General features: G+C 36.8%; 1 protein-coding gene across 2 annotated transcripts in view; it reads right to left on the bottom strand.

Moving 5' to 3' along the window:
• Positions 1 to 17,998, bottom strand: part of Ubr3 (Ubr3 ubiquitin ligase) — a 161,869-nt gene that overhangs the window by 102,855 nt on the left and 41,016 nt on the right. For both annotated transcript variants that reach the window (XM_083120461.1, XM_083120462.1), the window contains exons 9-10: positions 17,672 to 17,898; positions 6,918 to 7,073 (exon numbers count right to left, since the gene is read on the bottom strand). In XM_083120461.1, coding sequence (XP_082976587.1) covers positions 6,918 to 7,073; positions 17,672 to 17,898 — 383 coding nt within the window. The remainder of the gene's footprint in view (positions 1 to 6,917; positions 7,074 to 17,671; positions 17,899 to 17,998) is intronic.

Raw genomic sequence — 17,998 nt, 5'->3', positions numbered from 1 at the left:
GGATATTGGGCAAGTTAATAAAAAAAAAATGGGTAGTGATTGTAATTTGTTGGATATTCCTTCAAAGTGTGCTTCTTCAACATGGAAGTCACTGTTTTTTTTAAAAAAAAAAAAGAAAATACAACAGGATCGAAGCAAAAAAAAAGTCATGCTTGTGGTTTCCTTGAGTCTGGAATTCATTCTGGAGGGCAGAAGAGTAAACAAGGAGCTCTATGTGAATGTTTTACATCGTTTGCAGAGTCCATCCACCATAAGAGGCCTGAGATGTGGCAAAGTGGACAATGGTACCTTTTCCATTATAATGCACCTGTCCTCTGGTGCATACTTGGTGCCGATTTATTCATGGCCACACATGGAATGTCTGTGCTGGGAGATCTCGCCTATTCACTGGACTTAGTTCCCTGTGACTTCTACCTTTTCCCCCATATAAAAACCTATCTAAAGGGACATCGTATCAGAAACTTTGGTGAAAGCAGCATCTCAAGAGGCATCATGGGAGGTTGCAAACAGCTTTACCATCATTGGCAAAAGTGTATGGTCCTCCAATGTGATTACTTTGAAGGTGGTTTCGCATGGGTGTTTTGAAGATATCACGGTAAGGAAATATGAGCAGAGTCCCTGAACATTTGAATGTACCTCGTATAATACTTAGGATTTGTCACCATTGCCAACTACTACTGCATTACATCATATTTAAGACATTTTCAATGGTAATCACAAGGTGTCTTGGGTAAGGGTATACATGGTGTATAAGACACACTTTTTATGTTGTCTAAATTTTACTTCAAACAAAAACAGTTTCATCTCCCTCCGCCCCCAAAGGAAACCAACTTCAACTCTCTGTGATAAATAGTTGTCCTGCGATTTTTATACACAATTGAAAAATACGTCGTTTAAAACTTCCAGTAGTCTGCTAAAGATTAACGCTTATCTTCCCATTTCCCTGATATTAGTGTTCCTTCCCAGCATGTTTTCGGCATGAAATTTGAAATTCTGCTGTAAATAAAAAATATTTTCTTCCGAAGTATGAATGGTACAGCTGCAAATCATACCTCTTGTACATAGCGAAATAATGCAATTGTGGGGAATAGTTCTGTTGTTTAATGATTTTTTTTCATAGGGAAATACTAAGTATCACAGAATTGTGGAAATGGCTGTTAAAATAAATTTCAACCTTCGTGAAAGTAATTACCACTGTTTGGAGTTCGGAAAAGTGCAATTTATTGGTGAAAAAAAGACAAAAACTACCTTACACAAGCATCCACGCTTCCTATCAGCAATGCATTTTTAGTTCAAAAAATAAAGAAAAAATATCGCAGAAGAATTTAGATTATTGTGAAAGTAAACTTGAACCTTTCTGAAAGTAATTAGCTCTGTTTGTATTTCCGACAAGTCCTATTTATCGGTGAAATGAAGATTTACGCAAACATATCCATTTTCCATTGACACGACTGCCACAATACAAAATAAAATTTCCTGGGGCCACAATGTTTTATCACAAGAATATAATAAAATCATTGAAAGCAATATGTTTCTTGATTAAGTTGGTGTTTTAAGTTTACTTTATGCACAGTAAGGCTAATCTGGACTGAACATACAGTTTAAAGTGGGATCCGAACCACTATGAGCCTCCTCCAGGTATCGAACCTGGGACCCCTTGATTACAAGGCAATGACTCAACCTCTGCACCATCGGGGGAGGCCCCAAATGGTTTCTTGATGATTTGATGAAAAATTATAATTTTTAATTATTTTATGAACGTGTGTCACATGCAACTCATACAGTGCTAGAATAAATTATTAAGTTGCACATCACAGCATATTTATTGGTTTCTTTTTCAAGCATTATAATTTTTTCTGAGTATTGTTATTGTGTTTTCTGAGCATTGTCATTGTTTTTTTCTCTGAGCACAGAGTCTTTTGTTATTTGTAACATGACTCGGCCATATACTCTTGTATTGATATCGTTCAAGGAGCTGGCCAGCAATAATTCAAGGCTAAATGCACAATCAGAAAAACTTGAAAACAGTTCATGCGTGAAAATGTTTTTTTTTTTTTTGTTTACTGGTCAGATTTAAAGTGAAATGTAAAGGCAAAAATAGATATAAATGATGTTAATGTACATCTATTAACCTATGCTTTCTATATTGTTTGTATTAATTGTAATAGTAACAGCATCATTGAATAAGATTTTCACAAACCACCTGCAAAATTTTATCCACGGGGCCACTCTTGACATAACATGTATGTTAAAGCATTGTAGCGCGAGTTGCCGGTGCACCAAAAGGCTCCCAAGGTAAACAGACGTGCGAGTTAAATACAACTCACGTGGCAGCTAACATGTTAAAACCTGCCTAACCTAACTACTGATGATTTGCCAATTGGAAACTACAAAGTAGCTCACCACTCGGTAAATGGACCGATGCAGAAAACCCCCTCACACCCCACACATATGATCTAGATGGCAGCAGCAGTGCATAACTAAGGCGAAAGTAAACGAAGGGCTGCTGGCAATAAGAATATTATGTAGGAGTATCCGGAAATGAAAAACCATTCTCAAGCAAACACGTAGAATTAATCCTAAAACTCCGAAGTATGAGTTAAGAGACAAAAAATAGAAATCTAATCCTGTAAAAAATGTGTGTGAAGTATGATGAAATCGCAATTAAACAAAAGGAACTTGGACCCAATTGCACATTGCTGTAAATAAAAATTATTTTCTTGGAAATTATGAATAGTAGAGTTGCGAATCATACCTTGTTTTGTTGAAAAGATTCTCTCTGGCTATACACCAGGTGAGTTGTGGAAAGGATTCCAAGCTTTTAAGAGCTAACATAACTCATTTTCAGGGCAGAAGTAAATCATAGTTCGTCAAAAAGAACTATTTCAAATATCTCGTTTTGTTCAAAACATATTAAGGCTACAAGTGTGTGTGTCATAAAACCCAGTTGTGCATTATAAATTAGAAGAAGAAAGTGAAAAATGTTTATCTTTTTTCCTTCTTTGAATGTTGGCTTTGGTTGATGCATACTTGTCAATATGTAAATTTAACATTTGTCATTCCAGCAGGCAATGTCAAACTCCCTTGCACAAAACAAGAGATAAGTAAGTCCTTTGATGTGAAGGAGAAGGATATGATTTGTCATCTTGCATTCACAGTGCTGCAGCACTGAATGCCAAGAGTAACTAGTTCGTCAAACAAAGGAGGAAATGAGAAATAGTTGTCCATAAACAATTTATGACCAACACCTTCTCCATCGTGTCAACGACTAATGGTCCTGCACTAGCTGAAATACATAGAGGCACATATTTTTGGTAAATAAAAAAAGCAAAATTTCGGTACAAAAACAGAGCCAATTTCAGGTTCAAAAGCGGAAAATAAAATAAAATTTCAGTGTTAGAGCAGTGAAAAACCCGATTAAAAGTGGTATATATAATGACATTTCAGTTTTAACATTGTGAATATAATCGTAAATTTGATTTTAAAACTGCATTTATTACACAAAATAAACATATCCCTTCTAATAGCACATTTATGTAATTACCAGAGTATTAAATTTGTTCCTGTATAAAGGGGTCCATTTTTGCTTCTCAAATATTTACAGCAGAATTAATCAATTTTCAGTGAATTTCTTAATTCACAGAATAATTCAAATTTCAGAAAGTGTTGCATCTGTAAATAAATTCTAAATTTCATGTTTAAGAGTCTATTTTGAATTTTGCCGTTCATTTCGCATCATTTTGTGAATACAGGGTAGAAAATGTACCTCACAGCTTTCAGAAACATGAAACATGAACATTGCAGCATGTTATTTCACATTTCACATTTTCGAAAAACACGAAATACACATGGCTCTAGAAATACATGTACAACCTCACCTTTAGTTTGCTTCAACAAAATTTAATTTCTAGCATTGCACCACTCCATACTACTCAATATTCTCTGTATAACTATCATTAAACAGATTTTTCTCCAGATAATTAATATTTACATTGCTATCTTCCAAGGTAGGGTTACATCTTGTGGTTATCTTCATTTTCTGACTAATTAATACTTCTAAATCTTAAAATTAAACCTTGCTGTGACATTCTTATCTACTTACAAACCAAACCACATGTTAGAATAAAAAAAAATCCAAGAAATCCTTCTTTAACTGCTTGGCACCCCTTTTACTTGGTGTAAAATGTATTCCTTGAACTCAATTGGCCAACTTATGCATATTCAATACAAAAGCAAACAACTGGCCAATTAAATGTTCGAGGCAACATCACTTTCGAACATTCTTCTTGCATTAGTTTTTCTTGTATGTAGAATAATTTTCTTGTAGTTTACAACATCCATTATATAACGGATTCTTTTTGTTTAAAAAATTGCTAACCATTGTTATAACTGTATCTTTAGTCAAACTATAAATAAATGTCTGATGAAGGGAGCGTGTGTTCTCCTGAAATATCACAACGAAAAACTGTTTTCTTATGCTTGTAATAACCGTAAACTACAAGAAAATAATTCTTGTTGTAGGGTGAGTAAACCACCACTGTAATCCCACCGCAAGGGGTAACTCTGAAAACTGACCAATGTGCAGATAATTTTTCCCACACAAACTGTCTGTGCTTTACAATAAAGGTATGGACTGCCTTGCAACAACTCTTATGCCAAATTGTAGACTACAAATTTTCATGCTAAAACCCAAAATATTAGCTGTCAACATGACTGCAGCTTTCTTTATGGCCGTCCACATGCTTAGTTTTCACCAATGTTTGTTTTGCCTCATGTGGAAGATGGTGTTACACCTTCTTTTACTGCACCAAGATGGAAAATGAAGTAAAAAAAACTGAACTTAAGAGCATACATATTTGTGCAGTTTTCCATGAATGCATAGGCAAGTCTTTTCACATGGATGCTTCCCTCTGTCTTTTCTGCACCTGTCGTTCAGTTTTCTTTCGATACTAGTGGCAAAATACTTTTTATGGTGTTCAAAATTTGTCCTTGATCAATTTGTTTTTGTATAACGTTGACAGATATTTGGAAGTATTCATGTTACTTTCTGATGGGGTTAATTGAACTCTACCAGAGCTTTTCATGCTTGTGGTGGTCAAAATCAATCGGTAGGGGCATGCATATTTAGTTTTTGACGAAAACATGAAATGTGAAATAACACAATGTTAATTTTTCATGTTTTTGAAAGTTGTTGTGAGGTGCATCTTGCTACCATATTTTGTCATGAAATGATGGAAATGAACTGCAAAATGCGAAATAAACTCTTTAAACACAAAATTTAGGGTTTATTTACCGACATGACACCTTCTGAGGTCTGAATTATCTTGCAAGGTTATGCAATTCACGGAAAATTAATTTATTCTCCTGTAAATATTTGAGAAGCAAACATGGACTCCTTTCCACAGGAATAAACTTAATACTCTGAGAACTATATAAGAAGTTATATTAGAAGTGAAATATTACTTTCGTGTAATAAGTATAGTTTTTACATCAAATTTAGGCTTTTAGTCACCATTTAACACCAAAACGTCATTTTATATACAGCTTTTGATCCTGAAAATTGCCCAGTTTTTGTACCAAAAATCTTGATCTTTTTTATTCATCATAAATATGTGGCTCCATCAATGGGTATTTATCCTCATGTGGTACATGAAGGCAGCTCTTATGTTTATTATTATTAGGCAAGACAATGTTTTTTTAATAACATCAACAAATGTGTATGGAAATGAAAACACCCCTTTTCAACATGTTTTACTACACAAACCCTCATTTTGGCATTTCTGGTCTGACATTATTTTTTATGACCTCCTGTAGAAAATGGAGAGGAAACTTTTGGTCTGTTCTAGACATTGATTGTTTTCATGATTTTCTCGATGATATCTGAAAGTCTACTTCTGCAGACATAGCAAGTAGATATCTACCCAATTATTTGTAGATACATCACATAATATTTTATTTACAGTTGTTCCAAAGTTAACCTATTTGATTTGATTTGATTTGATTTGGTGTTTTAAGTCCACTTATTCACAGTAGGGACTGGACCTACAGTTTAAAGTGGGATCCGAACCACTACGTGCTTCCACCAGGTATCGAGCCCAGGACCCATTGACTACAAGGCGATGATGCTACCACTGCGCCATCGGGGAGGAACCGAAGTTAACCTATTAATGGCAATTGTGCATCTGTGTTACAAGATTGCATATATTTAGAAGAAAATTCCATGTTTCAAAAATTCATAGCATAAAAAAGGGGGTCAAACAGAAAAACTTTATCAAGAAAAGTTGTTTATCTTACTACCTTAGTGTACCAACTATATTTATACTGTGCTTGTGTTTTCAGTTTAGACAGTGACATGCTGTGTATGTTCTTTATGTTACTTATTTCAAGACTCAAGATGAGGCTGAGACAATGCCAAGATTCGTCTTGATACATTTGCTTGAAGAGAATTAGCCGAAGTAAATAACTCACTTTGTTCTTGGGCTGGGGACGATGTTTCCAATAAAGCATTAGGGTTATTCTTATATGGTTTTTGACTGACCAACTGGCAGACTCCAATAAATGATTGTATGCTTCAAAGTAGATAAAACTGTGCTGAAAACTGAAACATGCAGATACACCAGAACTGCAACATCTTGTCTGGAATGTTTTGGAACTATGCAGGCAAAACATACAAATTGTTGTGTGTGGACCATACATTAGAAACCACACATTTCCAGATATGGATGGCTAACACGGACACAGTTTAGAAATTGAATAGCTCTGCACAAAAACACTTCATAAACATACCGTAGCATTTATGGATTGAACCATAGAAAAAGACAACTGAACAGAAATTGAAAAATTAGAATGTCATGATATATACAGAAAAAGCTAACAAGTCAACAAGCATTAAAATTAAATTTTAAATATTCACTTACCTGCACACGGAGTGGATGCATCATCATCAAATGAAGAAGGTCCCTAGATGGAAGAACATCCTTCAAAGCAAGCCCTTGATGTTTAATAGCTTGACACATGAAGACAGAAAAATAACGATGCAGTGGAAGATGAAATGATACTTGAAATGAATCACTCTGTAACAAAAGAAAAGGACTGGTCAGTAGAATCATGATCATGATTTTAAACTTTAAATCTATTTTTATTCATCTATTGTGTCCAGATATAATTTCTCAGATTAAAATCAAATTAAACTCATCTAATTTAATATAGTAAAAGTATGTGCAGCAATGAATTCCCCATGTGTGTAAATGGGAGAAGAGTTTCTGGTCTCAAGCACACATACGATTATCATGCTACCAACTATAATTAGATACACATGAAGAGCCTCATTGGAGAACAAGTGTGCTATCATCACCAAACCAGCCATCTCAGGCTTCCATTATCTACTTTAGTCTGTATTCGTTAGCAGGGTTCCCACTCATTTTGCAAAACCAAATTCCTTGACTTTCCTAGGTTTTCTGGGTACTTTTATAATAAGTTAATCTAATTGCCAGCTGTCCTGGTGCTGAGTTAATATACAGGGTGCGACAATGAATAAGACAAAATAATACATAATACGAGGGGCATATCAATGATTTACACTTTCAAATGACCCACATCCCTTGGTTGAACATTGGGCTTGTTGTGGCAGTCACAGGTAGATAATACAGGGTTTTTTACTCTCTTTCAGTCCCTGATTTCCACTTATAAAAAACAAACTATTGGTCATAATGCAATGAAATTTGCTACACGTGGTTCTTTTGAAAAGAGGGCATGAGTACCATAGAGATTTACAGACGATAGTCAGAGGGGTATAGTGGGTATGGTGCACTGGAACCCCCTCTTGGGAATAGTGGCTGTTGTTTCCCCGACTGGTATGCAGATGCAGGTTATCATGTTGCCCTGGCTGCATCCTTTGAATGGCATGATGCAATCTGTAGCAGGGTTGCTACGATTTTTTTATTACGAAATTCCTTGACATTTCCAGGTTTCGCAGTCCAAAAATTAAATTTTTCCAGGCATGTTTATCATCATGATTTTTGCTTTTGAATCTTGTGTTTTTCAATTAAACATGTTTCCAAAGTTCGTTTCCAACACGTAGGTGATTCTACAAGTGAAAATAAACACAGAAGTTCATGTGACGAAATGCCAAAAAACTGCACCCATTCGGATTTATTGAAGTGTGAAAATTATGTTGACAAGGAAATAGTGGCACCATATGATCGCGGCAAAGGACGTTCCACAAAGAAATGCGGCATGCTCTATTCAAAAATACATGGGTGTGAAGTTGATGTGCAAGGGATTCAAGCGGATGGATCTGTTGAAATCATGGGGGGTAGGGAAGGATTTTATGGCGTGATTAGCATGGGCGACACAGGCGATGTAATGTGGGTGATGTTTTTGGTCGTGATGTTGTGGTGTCGATATTTGTACGTACCCACATGCAGAAAGGCCGAAGTGTGACCTTGACTTTGGCGTTTCCCGCTAGGGGCACTAACACAGTAGTTTTCTTCTGGCAGGAAAGCAGTGTTCGCTGCCATTCGTGCTTCACATACTGCGGTATCAGCGTCACCGCGCATCAGGTTACCATCACACATTTGCAGTTGAATACGTACGAGTGGAAGGACGTGAACTTATCGATTTGGGCAAACCTTGCAATAGGCACTGCTAGGTTTTATCGATAGGCATGGCCCATCGTGTACAGTGCACTAAGTGTTCGTCATCTACGGGTCGGCAGTAACCAGCAATAGGGATAGCTGCATACACCACAGAGGAGCTGGCAGACATGCATCTCATTTATGGCGAGACAGGAAGTAATAGCCATGCAGCACAGCATATGTATGGGGGAACGTTTTCCAAACAGGAGGCTGCTGTCGCACACCTTCTTTCAAAGAGTGCATACTCAACTTCAGGAAACAGGATTAGTGCTACCACCCTGTCGAGAAATTGGAAGACCACGAAGTGTGTGCACAGATCAGTTTCAGGAGGAGGTGTTAAATGCTGTCAGGGATCATCCTGACACCAGTACGGACGCTATAGCCAGTGCCCACAACAACTCCCATGTTAATGTGAGGCACATCCTGTCTGAAGAGGGGATGTACCCTTTCTAACTCCAAAAGGTACTACAAGACCTTTTACCTCGGGACTTTGGCCCATGTGTGGTGTTTTGCCAATGTTTTTGCATCAGATGGAAACTATCCCGAATTTTGTGAACAGGGTGTTGTGGACCAATAAAGCAATGTTCACTAGAATGGGTATGTTCAATAGTAAAAACAGTCACGTTTGGGATTTTGCAAATCCACATGCAATTCTCGTGGCACACCATCAGCACAGGTTTGCAGTTAATGTGTGGTGTGGAATAGTGCATGACCAATTGATTGGGCCATACATTTTCTCCGTTTGTCTGTGTGGTGGCACATAACATGAATTTCTTCGTGATGTTTTGACTGAACTGTTGGAGGACGTGCCCTTGGCACTGAGGCAAGGACTATGGTTCCAACACGATTGTGTACCATCACATTTTGAGCAAAATGTGCATTACTTCCTCAATGGCTTGTTACATAATCGGTGTATTGGTAGGCGGCAGCAAGATCGCTGGAAATAACTCCCCTGGACTTCTTTCTATGGGGAGAGATGAAATGCCTCGTATAAATAACACCTGACACCGTGGAGTTGTTTGCTCGCACTAGACAATCATTGATTTGGCATTGTTATCTCTGTGTGGAAGTTAATGGCAGACAGTTTGAAAATCGTCTGTGATGTGGTTTGCTCGGCACCTCCACTCTGCACACAGTGAACATGTCGACACATATGTAACCTAGCGCAGCACCACCACCATCTTTGATTTTCTACGTAATGGTGATGTCCACTATGAATATTCGCTTTCTTCATGGTTGTCAGTCTCCACATATCACTTTCCGTGGATAACACATCTCGCTAAACCCTTCCCTACCCCCATGACTTCAACAGACCCATTCACTTCCTTTGGGGAATCCCTTGCACATCAACTTCACACATCTGCCATGTGTTTTTTGAATAGAGCATGCTGCATTTCTTTATGGAACGCCCTTCGCCGCCGTCATATGGTTGGCTGTTGAGCCACTATTTCCTTGTAAACATAATTTTCGCACTTTTCCCACTTCAATAAATCCAAATGGATGCAGGTTCCGGCATGTCATCACATGAACTTATGTGTTTATTTTCACTTGTAGAATCACCTCCTACGCGTTGGAAACAACCTTTAGAAACACCCTGTAAACTCCAGTAATTATTATATTCACTTTAACAATTTTTTTTTTTTTCATTCTACACACACAACATGTGAAAATGTAAAATTACAATTAACATCAAATGTATTGGGTGCTACAAGCATGTGCATTTAGCCTTCAGACTAAGGTAACAGAGGTACATTAATTCACCGTAACAGATCTCCACAATATAAAAAACAACAGAAAAATTTCATAAACTACATAATCTTCATAAACCATACACAATCGTTCATTTTCTGGTGGATTTATACTGTCGCAGAAAATGCTGCATCTTCTGCTTAGATTTATAAGTACACAGCATCTGGAGAAATTGTTGTTGCATATAGGAATTCTATAGGAAATGCCAACAAAATAATAGACTGTAACCTCATCTTCACCAACCTTTCCGATAATTATGATCATATGATCAATGTATTTTAGTTATCAATCAGATACAATCTGGACTGGAAGTTTTACTTTGATATTCTTTCTAATAACTAGTATTATAAAAGTGAAACTTTATAACAGAAATTTGAAGGAACAAAGACTGAGAAAATGCACCTAAATTCCAGACAATCTGCAAAATTCCCCAATTTTTCCCTGACAAGCCAAATTCCGTTTTCCAGGTTTTCCAGATGCGTAGCACCCACCCCTGTGTAGAGAATTGCCACATGCTGTGTTGTTAATGGAGGTCTCCGGTTTGAGTCAGTCGATGAGGATGATGCCCTGACTGTCCCATGAAACTATGGCCGTGTACTTGGAAGCCGAGGATGCTGTTCGACATGTCTTCAGTGTTGAGTTACCCTGATGCTTCCATCGCATTGATTGAACTTTCATCTGTCGCTCATGGTATTGGAACCATTGCCAAGATGGAGTTCTGGTTGCTGCCAAATTCACCATACTCCCCTGACTATGGTCTTTGAAGCTCTGTAGTACTTACGCCTAGTGGCATACGCATAGGAGAGCTGTAGCTTACAGCCCCCACCCCCTCAAATTTTTAGAAAATAAAAAATTCAAATGAAAGAAGTAAAGAAATCATGAAATGACCCCTTAAAATGACCCCGATAACCATTTCTGTTCTTAAATAACTTTTAAAACAAAGGTTTAAAATAGTAATTGGAGCACATATCTCATAAAAAAGGAAAAACAACAACAGGGTATTATCGAAATTGATTTACAGGCAATGTATTCTATGATCCTAGCAAATATTCCATCTCACTCTGTTCAGTAAAGGTTAGATTCATGACACTGAACGCACTTTCACATTCAGCTGTAGATATTTGTACAATTTCAATTGAACTCGCATTATTCTTGAGTGAGGTGGAAATGGGTTTAGGATTATCTTTGTAGATGTGAAAATCTTTAACCCCTTCTCTGTGTAATATTCTGGCAAAATGCTTTCAGTTCTGTGTATTTTTTTCTGAGTTTGCGTAGTAATATTTTTAAGTAGCTACTGCTTCAGCACAATTCATCCCAGTATCATGGTTCATACGTCTTTCTCTTCAGAATAGAACAGGCTTTCAAATGATACGACGAGGATAATTCGGGAAATTTCCCTCCTAAAAATCTCTTTTGGTAATTTTGGGGCCCTCTGGACTGGCCCTGGATATAGGTACCAGATTATAATCTACCTTGAAAAATACTATGGTCTATATGTAATGTGTCCGTCAAGTTTCATTCCAATACCTTCAATAGGTATGAGGGATGAGGGAAAAATTATTTTGCAATCCTGTTTGACGATACTATTAGAAACTCTCAAACTCAAAAACCAACAATAAATCACCAACAGTGCAAATAACGCAACACCAAAAAAAAATTACATAAAGCAACTGACTAAAAGCAGCACACAAACGAACTCACGTTTGCACTTTGTCAGCATAACACAAAAACAGTTTACTTTTTTTCTGAACTACTACTTCTTTTTCTTCTTTGTCGGCACTGAAAATCGTGACTAAATAAAAGGTCGTTGTTTCTTCAATAGCAAAACATTTGTTTCACCAACAAAAAAAGTATTATTCCCTTCAACACAGGTTACGTCAGTCAGAGATGTTCGTGTGCGTAAAGCTATAGTGACCAAGGGCATAATATTACGTCGAACACAGGGAAGAGGTTAACTACTGATGCACACATGCTAAAGTTCACCTGTCACGTCACCACAAAACACACGTTCTTAATCATCTAATGTGTGTGCATTTAATAAGACGACATGTGAAAAAAAGACAAGTCTTCAAACCAGCTACGTATTCATATTGTCCACCAGAGATTGAAAAAAAAATGCTTTCAAACATGTGGTTTTCCTCTAACTCCTGAACTACCATCCTCCTACACGGTGAATCAATCATTTTCAAGGTTTCAAAAGTAGCCATGTCATATTCTTGCTTTGCTTTGAAAGCTGAAGGATTTCAGTTTTACATATACAATGATAGTACGCGTACTTGTAGAGCATCGTAAAGTATAGCAAATTCCATTATAAATAACTACTTTGTCAAATATTTTATCAATTCTTCAAACTTTGAGTTCTCACGAGTAGATTGGGGATGCAACAAAATGCTCTAGATCGTAACAAAATGCTCTAGATCTCAACAAGCACTCAAGACTAAACAACGACCCAGTTTTATTATTAGATAGAAAAGTAGTTGTGAAACACAGTGTCTTAGAAAATACCTAATATATGGCATCTAAAAAGAGATACTGCCAGGGTTGGCAACTTTTCAAAAACATTGGGTGGGCTCACGCACTTGAATTATAACTTCACAAAAAATTCTTCCCTTCCATGTATTATGATTTTAATGCCCACTAACAATGCATCCTAACTTCTTTTAACCAGTTATTATTTTAATAATCACTCCACCACGAATAATAATAATAATAGGATGACAAATTATTGGGTGGGCTCAGGCCACGCAGGCCCTTATAAGTTGGCGTTATTGTACAGAGTTACTATAAATTGAGACAAAATTTTTGTATATAGCTATGGGGCTGTAAACTTAATTGAACTGAACTGGAACACTATAAGTACGATATATTAAATAATATAGTTTACATTTCCAGCAGGTTGGAAATGATGATCCCTGATTGAGATGTGTAGTTCATAACCAGATTTTTGATGGTTCAAAATAGAGGGGAATCCCTCCTATCAATCGTAACCTACATTGAAATGAATTGATTCATGCTTGTTAGCTACTTTCACATGACAAACTTCTGATTTTCTCTTCCATCACATTCAAACTATCCCAAACTATATGTTTAGAAATTATGTTTCTAAAATAATGATATATTCTAAAAAATAAAGAAACAATTTATTTATGTCAACTTTCCATTAAGATACAGGAAATCCGTGTGTGCTATTCTAAAATGTTCAGCCCCCATTCCCCTAAAAAATCCTGCACACACCAGTGCTTACGCCCTCTTTCCAAAAGAACCACATCGTTCAGCGCTGTCCTTACTGATTGCCTTCCATGTTGTCAGTGCACACACTGAGAGCAATGTAGGAAATGAGCTGTGGATCACATGGATTTATTTCCGTCCATTGCTGTACCATGACAAGTCCAATGAGATGTGGGGCATTCGAAAGTGAAAATCATTATGATACACTTCGTACATAACAAAATGTATATAATTAACACAAAATGTACTACTTTATTCATGAAGAAGAAATACCAAAAGAAAATACAAACACAATCCTTACATTTTGATTTATTTGAAAATAACATTACTATGATGACCTTCATTTCGTTCCACACGCTCTGTCAGTCTTTGGATAGGAATCTGAACCACCTCTTCCCAGATCCAATCTTTAAGTTCATTGAGGGTGTGTGGGGGTTGGTTGGAAGACTCTTGCTTTCAAATACCCTCACAGAAAATAATCCCACACGGACAAATCTGGTGATCTGGTGGGCCAAGGAATATCCCCCGTTGTTTTTGTATTAATTTTTTAAAGCAAATGGTCGTTATGGTCTGTTCTACGACTCCATAATAACTGAATGGTAAAGCAGAAGTTGCAAGATAGTGGTAGTCGCGTGTTACCTCTGATGCAACAACTATCTATATCCAGCATTGCCAAATTGCCTTAATTCATTGATGCACTCTATACTAATAAATTAACATCAGGTCTTCAATTTTGCTAGTTTCTAAAACAAAATTGCATTGATTCAACATTGTTGAAAATAAATCATGGAAAATAAAATGCACTAAACATTCTCAATTAATAATTTTAAAAAAACTGAGATGAAAAAGTGAACTATTAAGTTTTCCATCCTGACCAAATGAAAGGAGAAAAACAAACTCCAGACTTTTCCAGGATTTTCAGGTAAGTAAAAAGGAACCCTGATTACACTTTGACCATAAGAGAAAAGCATGACTAGAATCTCTCATAGTTTGGCATGGTAATCACATTTACAGTTTTGTGTAAGGCTTGACATGGTAAATGCAGTTAAAACAATTGGTAAGCATAGCAGTGATATGTTACCATCTCCATCCTAGACAATATTACAGGGTGTCCCACGAACGGCGCAACTGGGAATTAAGAGTGGCGTTACTTTGTAACCGAAACCTGTACATACATAAGTCATACACCAAATGTTAACCCTGTCCAAGTAGATATTTTTAAACATAGACACAACAAACGGGGTGCAGTGTTGTTCATGCAGTGTTGCCAAATGTAAGTGAAAGTGTAAATTTATTTTTCCACAAAGCATGGAAAATTGCATGTCAAACATTCGTATGGAAATTTGGACGTCAATTTCCACCTTGGGTAGGTGGACTATTTCGCCATCTATAGTTCAGAGAAGAAAACCGATCGTTTTCGCGTATAGCCAATCCTGAAATGCCTCGTAAAGGCGTACCGGTCCAAATGGGTGTTTTAAAAAAATTATGAGCTACAGTGGCATCACTGTTGATGTTTGAAGGCAACAAAAGGTGTGTTTAGTGATGGTCTATGACATGGAAATACTGGAAACAGGAAAAAAAGAAAATGAAAATTATGGTGAAAAAAGTGTTACTTACCCACTCCTGGCAACCATGCAATGCGATAAGAGCGCCCACCGAACGAGAACAAAGAATCAGTTAGTTGTGTACTCAGAACTGTTTGAGCCGTGCATTTCGCATTGTTCGTAGGGGAAGATTAGAATTGTTCTGTGAAATGAAGTACTCTTTGGAAGAGAGGGTGTTCATTGTGGAACATTATTTTTGTTCAAAATCGTACGTTAGTGTAAAAACTGTTTCACGAGAAATATCCGAATAACGGTGTTCCAGAAAATTCGACGATATATCAACTTGTTTCCAGATTTCGTGAAACAGGATCAGTTAATGACAAACCCTACCACAGACAACCACCAGTTTTGACACAAGGTGTGCTGCAGGATGTGGAGCAGAGAATATCACAATCTCCCAGGAAATCTGTTCGTAAACTTGCTGCAGTCAGGTGTATCAAAAACAACAACTCACCGAGCGTTAAAACAATTACACCTACGTGCATATAAGGTACAGGCTGTGCAAGAACTGAAGGAAGCAGACAAAGGTGCACATGTAAGATACTGCAAGTGGTTTAGAAATTTTATTAGAGACAATGGTGTGAATATTTTGGATAAGGTTTTTTTCACGGATGAAGCATGGTTCCACTTAAATGGATATGTCAACAGTCAAAATTCTCGACACTGGTCTAGTAACAATCCCCATTTGTTACATGAACAATCACTTCATCCACAAAAGATCGGTGTGTGGTGTGCGATTTCGCGGAGAAAAATAATCGGTCCATTCTTTTTCAACACAACAGTTGACGGAATAGTTTATCGTGACCTTATCACAGTTTATTTCTCTGTTGGAACGTGATGAACATGATTGTTGGTTTCAACAACACTCCGCAACATGTCACACATCTAATGAAACTTTAGACATGTTGGCAGAGTTTTTTGGCGATCACATTATAAGCAAAAACTTATGGCCCAGTCGCTCCCCGGATCTGACATCTCCAGAATTTTTTCTGTGGGTTTATTTGACACAAACAGTTTACATTAATAACCCAAGAACACTTGATGATCTAAAAATAAACATTTGCACAGCCATTAACAATATAAGCCAATCAACCTTGCATAAAGTTGCTTCCAACATGATAAAACATGTTGATGAATGCCTCAGGGAAAATGGTTGTCATTTTCAACATCTTTTGTAAAGCTACACTGCCTGTTACGCGCATTGCATGGTTGCCAGGAGTAGGTAAGTAACACTTTTTTCACCATAATTTTAATTTTCTTTTTTTCCTGTTTCCAGTATTTCCATGTCATAGACCATCACTAAACACACCTTTTGTTGCCTTCAAACATCAACAGTGTTGCCACTGTACCTCATATTTTTTTTTAAAACACCCATTTGGACCGGTACGCCTTTACGAGGCATGTCAGGATTGGCTATACGCGAAAACGATCGGTTTTCTTCTCTGAACTATAGATGGCGAAATAGTCCACCTACCCAAGGTGGAAATTGACGTCCAAATTTCCGTATGAATGTTTGACATGCAATTTTCCATGCTTCGTGGAAAAATAAATTTACACTTTCACTTACATTTGGCAACACTGCATGAACAACACTGCACCCCATTTGTTGTTTCAATCTTTAAAAATATCTACTTGGATAGGGCTAACATTTGGTGTATGATTTATGTATGTACAGGTTTCGGTTACAAAGTAACGAAAATCTTAATTCCCAGTTGTGCCGTTCGTGGGACACCCTGTATAACATGCGTTAATGAAGGCAGTGATTCTTCGAAATTAATCAGACAATCAACAAGAGCAACGAGGAATTAACAATTAAATAATATTAATAATAATAATAATCTGAAATAAAAATAAAACAGACTGCTTCTTTTCACAGTTAAGTTGCTATATTACAACAATGTAACATTGACAACATCCATTATATAAGGGATTCTTTTTGTTTAAAAAATTAGTAACCATTGTTATAACTGTATCTTTAGTCAAAATGTAAATAAATGTCTGATGAAAGGAGCGTGTGTTCTCCTGAAACGTCACAAAGAAAAAAACTGTTTTCTTATGCTTGTAATAACCGTAAACTACAGGAAAATAAGAGGAACGACGAAATACGAACTTTATTTACATAATGTAATGTCTGTATCTCCTCCTTCCATCCCAAGAAGTGAATGTTGAATTGACAACTCTTCTGTCATTTGCTTCTATTGCATGCAATTCTATTGATGGGAAACTCTGCCAACCAAGGATATTAGAGATGTACACATTAAATTACTGAGAAACCACGGCAATATTGAGATACAAGAAATAAACTAACCAATGGAATTTACATAAGAAACTATCAAAAAATCAGTTTACTGAAGTGCTATCAATAATAGCGATGTCCTTTTGCCAGCCTCCTCTCGTTTTCCATACATCAACAGGCAAATACCCAAACAAAAATAAGAGGATAAAGCCACTTACCATGTCCGGATGATTGAAATTAACAGCCTCCAGCCAATCTTCCAAAGCAGTCAAACAATTAGAAAGAACCTGTCTTGTAAGGTGGACCGTACTTTCATCACTCAAATGTGACACCATGGACCACATAGGATAAGCACTGGCCTCAAGTTCTGCTGAGAAAGCAGCATAGTATGTATTTGGTTCAAACTCTATATGCTGGTTCAACTCCCGCTGATTGACATTCATTCCTGCAAAAAATAAGCATCACATTGCATTTCTTAAGAAAGTATCAACATTGAAGAAATGAAAGGATAGATTCTGCCATGCAACAACTGAATACTTTCAGAA

Source organism: Lepisma saccharinum, chromosome 4 (assembly GCF_977018435.1).
Source record: "Lepisma saccharinum chromosome 4, izLepSacc3.1, whole genome shotgun sequence".
In the NCBI taxonomy this organism is placed as follows: domain Eukaryota; kingdom Metazoa; phylum Arthropoda; class Insecta; order Zygentoma; family Lepismatidae; genus Lepisma; species Lepisma saccharinum.
Note: the sequence above shows the minus strand (reverse complement) of the source record. Positions and strands in the feature narration are given on the sequence as shown.